We start from the raw sequence: 6,826 nt of genomic DNA, 5'->3' as shown, positions 1-6,826 counted from the left end.
TATATATATATATATATATATATATATATATATATATATATATATATATATATATATATATATATATATATATATATATATAGACTAGAAAAGGGACCGGCCCCCGGGTATGTCCACAACATCGAATCCGGCCCCCTTTAAAAAAAGTTTGGACACCCTTGGCATAAATGGATATGACGTTTTTGTAAGCGTTCCCAGGAATGCAGACCAAGTACATAGGAAACAATGATTTTATCCACATCTGAAAAACAAATATTTCAAGGAAGAAATGGCTTGTAGTAGACTGACAGGTAAGAATACTTTACTGATATAAATCTTTCCACATGCGCCAATGGAGAGATATTGAGTACGAAAGTCCCAATGTGTGAATATAAAACCAACTTTACCAAAGTCATTAAACACGTGTTGAATATCCAGCAAACTATTTAAAAATATTAATAATAAGAAACAAAATGGGCATGTCATATTAAGTTTAACAGTATGAAAATAAACTAAGGGTTTACTATAGTAACCATGTTTTTTTTTGGCGTATTGATTACCATTTGAATAACCACAGTTTTAATAAAAATACCATGGTTAAACTGGTTAAAAAACATGGAAGTGTAGCAAAAAGTTTGTGGTTACTATAATAACCATGTGTTTTTTTGTTTTGTTTTATTTGTAGTAAAATCATGGTTAATTTTTGTAAGGGTCGAGATGTGTTACTCTGTTCCATACGCATGAGTATTGAGTTATTTACAACTTCAGAATACCTCAAAACAAGCGATTTGACAAACAAACACAGAAATACAAATTAAATATACATAAAGGACATCAACATAAGCAACTAATCATAAATAAGCTAATGTATACAGCGCTGCATGTCTAAAGACACGATAATCTCCTTTCAACGGCCATAATAAACTAATGCACATTATAACAGCGAAATATAATAAAGCATATCACACACACGATACTTTAAATTGACACACAACAGCCGTGAAATGAACAAAATGATATGTTGTATGAAGCTGTAAAGTTGATCATCTGTGAAAGCAGCGATCGAGGCTCCACTGCGCGGCGTGACATCACAGGGCTCATGACGTCACAGTGCTGCATTCCGAGCTGCATTCCAGCGAACATTCCGAGCTGCGCCAGTATAAAAGTCAGCAGCAGCAGCGAAGACTTTCACACAATCAGCAGCAGCAGCGAAGACTTTCACACAATCAGCAGCAGCAGCGTTCGCCCAGAATAAGTTACTTGATATCATAATATAAAGCACAAGTCTCTTCATTTACCTAATTTAGCTCAATTAAAATGGCTATCCCACTTGGATCCATATTGGTATCGGATTGGCACCGCTGTGCAGACAGCAGAGAGTTTTTCAGCAAAATACTGCACAAGAAGACACGGCGAAAGTTTGGGCTCTTGGAGGCGCCGATGATGCCTCCTCATATGAATGTGGACATCGTTCGCTACAAGGTTCTTATCTCGGGTAAGACTGGAGTCGGGAAGAGTGCTCTTGCTGCCCGTCTCGCTGGCCTCGATCTCCCCAAAATGCATTATGAGACCACAGGCATAGAGACAACAGCGGTCTTCTGGCCTGTGAGACTTAAGGACAGTGGCCGTGTGCTGTTTTTCCGCTTTGAGCTTTGGGACTGTGGAGAAAGTGCCATGCGAAGATTTGACCACATGCTACCGTCATGTAAGGAACAGGTGGATGCCATCCTTTTCCTGTTCTCCTTCACTGATCGTGGCTCCTTTGATGATCTTTCAAATCAGATATCACGGATCACCGAATCTTCAGATCCAGTGGTTAAATTGGTGGTTGGCACCAAATTTGACTTATTTATGCACACAGACGTGACAGAGAGTGACATAACACATTTTCAAGAGGTGTGCGGTCTTCCGGTCTTCCGAGTGGGAGGTGATGTGAGTGCGGGGCTTGGTGAAGTAGCGCCTCTCCTAAATGCCCTTGCAGAACATCTGTGGCACCAGGACTGTAAGGCTGCTTCATCTGTCTCCATCTCCCCACAGGCTGCTCTCAGAGAAACGGGCTCAGAGATCATTGTATAGCTTGTGTGTATTGTAGATCAATTTCACATCTGTTGGTCAGTATAAGGCAAACTTTATGGATGGACTATGCTGCTATGGAAATACTATACATAACAGAGAAAAAAGAAAATAAAAGTCAGCAGCAGCAGCAGCGAAGACTTTCACACGATCAGCAGCCAAACACTGGACATCTGCTTTCACCATGAACACTAGAGCACTGTCTCCTACTGGAGCAGCTATGGAGAACAGCTCAACAGGTGAATATAGCTCATATTCATATTTTCACACATTAAACACAAGAAATATTTAGTCATATGAGGATCATGTTACATTGGGAAGAGGAAAACACCAAACTTGGTCAAAGTATTTAGTTGACAAGCTCACAAACTACATCTTAGTATATAGGTTTTATTTCACTATGCAAAAAAAGGGTGAAAAAATTACAATTTAAAATTTTTAATTTTTAATAATATTTGAATATCTGAAATATAGTTACATATATAATGAAACAGTCAAATACACGTTCAAATGACAAAGCAAAACTAATACCCAGATATAATTATTGTAAAATACGAAATCTGTGATGAATTGGCCTTTTTGTCGTATTGGCTCCTAGCTCTGGTGCAGCACTCTGGGCGGGACTTGCTGGCTATTTGGGAAGAGAGGGCTGTTCACCCCAAGTCAGCACCTTGAGTTAGGACTAGGGTGTGTCCTGTAAGGTGGTGGGTAGGACACAGGCCACACCCTATATTGCCAAAAGTCGACGGGACAATTATTATTATTTTTTTAAAGAAGCTAATATCTGAAATATAGTTACATTTGGAATGAAACAGTCAAATACACGTTCAAATGACAAAGCAAAACTAATACCCAGATATAATTATTTTAAAATACGAAATCTGTGATGAATTGGCCTTTTTGTCGTATTGGCTCCTAGCTCTGGTGGAGCACTCTGGGCGGGACTTGCTGGCTATTTGGGAAGAGAGGGCTGTTCACCCCAAGTCAGCACCTTGAGTTAGGACTAGGGTGTGTCCTGTAAGGTGGTGGGTGGGACACAGGCCACACCCTATATTGCCAAAAGTCGACGGGACAATTATTATTATTTTTTTAAAGAAGCTAATATCTGAAATATAGTTACATTTGGAATGAAACAGTCAAATACACATTCAAATGACAAAGCAAAACTAATACCCAGATATAATTATTTTAAAATACGAAATCTGTGATGAATTGGCCTTTTTGTCGTATTGGCTCCTAGCTCTGGTGCAGCACTCTGGGCGGGACTTGCTGGCTATTTGGGAAGAGAGGGCTGTTCACCCCAAGTCAGCACCTTGAGTTAGGACTAGGGTGTGTCCTGTAAGGTGGTGGGTGGGACACAGGCCACACCCTATATTGCCAAAAGTCGACGGGACAATTATTATTTTTTTTTTTAAAGAAGCTAATATCTGAAATATAGTTACATTTGTAATGAAACAGTCAAATATATGTTCAAATGACAAAGCAAAACTAATACCCAGATATAATTATTTTAAAATACGAAATCTGTGATGAATTGGCCTTTTTGTCGTATTGGCTCCTAGCTCTGGTGCAGCACTCTGGGCGGGACTTACTGCCTATTTTGGAAGAGAGGGCTGTTCACCCCAAGTCAACTGGTGTGTTCGACATCGGCTGCGGCTGGATGCAACTGATCAGCGAGAGTAGCCGCGTGTAGGCGGGGAGGATCTGCAAACGGAGACATGCAGTCGGACACTTGCTGCTTCCCGCAGTGACGCTTGCGCTGTGTTTGTATATTTTATCAGCTGAAGTTAAATAAATGCAATATTTGGCAATGCACAGTTGTTTCAGAGACATTATTGTCATGTAATACTTTATGTACTGCTTAATAAAGCGGGTGTTTGTACAAGAATAAAGTTTAACATATAAGCCTACACTATCAATGAAATGAGGTCTACTTTTTTATCAGTTTTATTTTGATAAACATGACAATATAACATCGAGACTACATGAACGGAGGTTTTACTGTTATAAAAAACAGATTTGTGAGCATTAGTTGAGCTGAAGGTGTCTGAATAAACACGAAACACACGTGATCGCTGTTATGCGGTGAATCTGGCCAATCGTGGAACAGCTGTGTCGTCATCAGAGTCCGTGCAGCTGCTCTGGAGAATCTGCACCGGCTGTATTAGCGGCTGCTCTCGAATCGCTCTCGCAAGTTAGGACTAGGGTGTGTCCTGTAAGGTGGTGGGTGGGACACAGGCCACACCCTAGATTGCCAAAAATCAACAGGACAATTAAACCATGATTATGTTGTAATACCAGTGTAATACCCAAATTAAAATACAAATTTGTGTCCTCATAAATCGCATAAGCACACACACACACACACACACACACACACACACACACACACACACACACACACACACACACACACACACACACACACACACACACACACAGAGAGAGAGAGAGAGAGAGAGAGAGAGAGAGAGTTTCAAAAATAACACAACACTGCCATCTTTTGTTGATAGAGGGGAGGGCACACAGAGAGCCAAAAAGATTATTAAACTTTGACAGAATTTAAAATATCAGGAATCCATTCATATGTCTGTATCTGCCATGTTTTGTCATTATACTGATGAAGTTTGAAGTAATCCGGATGAAAACTAGACAGTGATTTAAAGCATTTTTGAAAGTGACACACTTCCTGCTGCCAGTTGGTGGCCACACACACACACACACACACACACACACACACACACACACACACACACACACACACACACACACACACACACACACACACACACACACACACACACACACACACACACACACACACACACACACAGACAAACCCCTTAAAGCTATTTGGTTAATGGGACACAGGAAATGTCCTAATAAACCATGTTTACGTTGTAATATGTAGTATATTTTTAAAGCTATTTGGTTACATTTTAATAAAACATTGTTTATTATGTTTTTAAACACACACACACACACACACATACAGGTTAGCATGACTTATAAGGACAATTTCTTCAAACCAGAAAAAAAGGTGGTTTAGGGGGACTATGACTTCCTTTAATGCTAGAGCTTTCAAATAAAAATGGAAATGCTTTAAAAAAATCCTGGGTTCAAAACACAAACTTTATTATTTATTTAAACTTTATAAAACATGATACATGGCACCCTGATTTTTTGCTGACTTACAAGGACGTGTGTCCTAGAAGACAAAAACCAGGATTATGAGGACAAAGGGTTTACAAGGACTATGTGATGTCACAATGACCTCACAGTTCATTAGCATATACAACGAAACATGACTACACACTGCACTGCAAAGACAGATGGGTTTACTGGGACTGTGAGATGTCTTTGACATGAACGTTAATTATCACTACACAAAAACGAAGCCAGAAAGGTTTGTACTCTGATATCACCCATGAAACCAAAACAGACCTTTAGCTTTAAGGTTTATTGTTTGGATTATATTATAAAGTGCTGGTCATATAATTAGAATATCATCAAAAAGTTTATTTATTTCACTAATTCCATTCAAAAAGTGAAACGTGTATATTTTATTCATTCATTACACACAGACTGATATATTTCAAATGTTTATTTCTTTTAATGTTGATGATTATAACTGACAACTAAGGGAAATCCCAAATTCAGAATCTCAGAAAATTAGAATATTGTGAAAAGGTTGAATATTGAAGACACACTCTAATCAGCTGATGAACTCAAAACACCTGCAAAGGCCTTTAAATGGTCTCTCAGTCTAGTTCTGTAGGCCACACAATCATGGGGAAGAAGCTGACCTGACAGCTGTCCAGAAGACAACCATTGACACACAAGGAGGGCCAGACACAAAAGGTCATTGCAAAAGAGGCTGGCTGTTCTCAGAGCTCTGTGTCCAAGCACATTAATAGAGAGGCGAAGGGAAGGAAAAGATGTGCTAGAAAAAAGTGTACAAGCAATAGGGATAACCGCACCCTGGAGAGGATTGTGAAACAAAACCCATTCAAAAATGTGGGGGAGATTCACAAAGAGTGGACTGGAGCTGGAGTCAGTGCTTCAAGAACCAGACGTATGCAAGACATGGGTTTCAGCTGTCGCACTCTTGACCAACAGACAGCGTCAGAAGCGTCTCGCCTGGGCTAAAGACAAAAAGGACTGGAGCTCCTGAGTGGCCAAAGTTATGTTCTCTGATGAAGTCAATCAGGGTCCCAGAGTCTGGAGGAAGAGAGGAGAGGCACACAAGCCACGTTGCTTGAGGTCCAGTGTAAAGTTTCCACAGTCAGTGATGTTTTGGTGTGCCATGTCATCTGCTGGTGTTGGTCCACTGTGTTTTCTGAGGTCAAAGGTCAACGCAGCCGTATACCAGGACGTTTTAGAGCACTTCATGCTTCCTGCTGCTGACCAACTTTTATGGAGATGCGGATTTCATTTTCCAGCAGGACTGGGACCAGCACACAGTGCCAAAGCAACCAGTACCTGGTTTAAGAACCATGGTATCCCTGTTCTTAATTGGCCAGCAAACTCGCCTGACCTTAACCCCATAGAACATCTCTGGGGTATTGTGAAGAGGAAGATGCGATATGCCAGACCCAACAATGTAGAAGAGCTGAAGGCCACTATCAGAGCAACCTGGGCTCTCATAACACCTGAGCAGTGCCACAGACTGATCGACTTCATGCCACGCCGCATTGCTGCAGTAATTCAGGCAAAACCAGCCTCAGCTAAGGATTGAGTGCTGGACATGCTCATACTTTTCATGTTCATACTT

General features: G+C 40.4%; 1 protein-coding gene across 1 annotated transcript; it reads left to right on the top strand.

Moving 5' to 3' along the window:
- Window positions 1-1,296: 1,296 nt before the first annotated feature.
- On the top strand, window positions 1,297-2,055 carry LOC307127467 (ciliogenesis and planar polarity effector 2-like; the record flags this gene model as incomplete). Its single annotated transcript, XM_079818702.1, has 1 exon — window positions 1,297-2,055. The coding sequence occupies one exon, from the start codon at window positions 1,297-1,299 to the stop codon at window positions 2,053-2,055; it is 759 nt and encodes a 252-aa protein (XP_079674828.1).
- Window positions 2,056-6,826: the final 4,771 nt, after the last annotated feature.

The sequence above is a fragment of the Gobio gobio genome, assembly GCF_949357685.1.
Source record: "Gobio gobio genome assembly, chromosome: 1".
In the NCBI taxonomy this organism is placed as follows: domain Eukaryota; kingdom Metazoa; phylum Chordata; class Actinopteri; order Cypriniformes; family Gobionidae; genus Gobio; species Gobio gobio.
The sequence above is the reverse complement of the archived record's forward strand: the minus strand, read 5'-3'. Positions and strand labels throughout refer to the sequence as shown.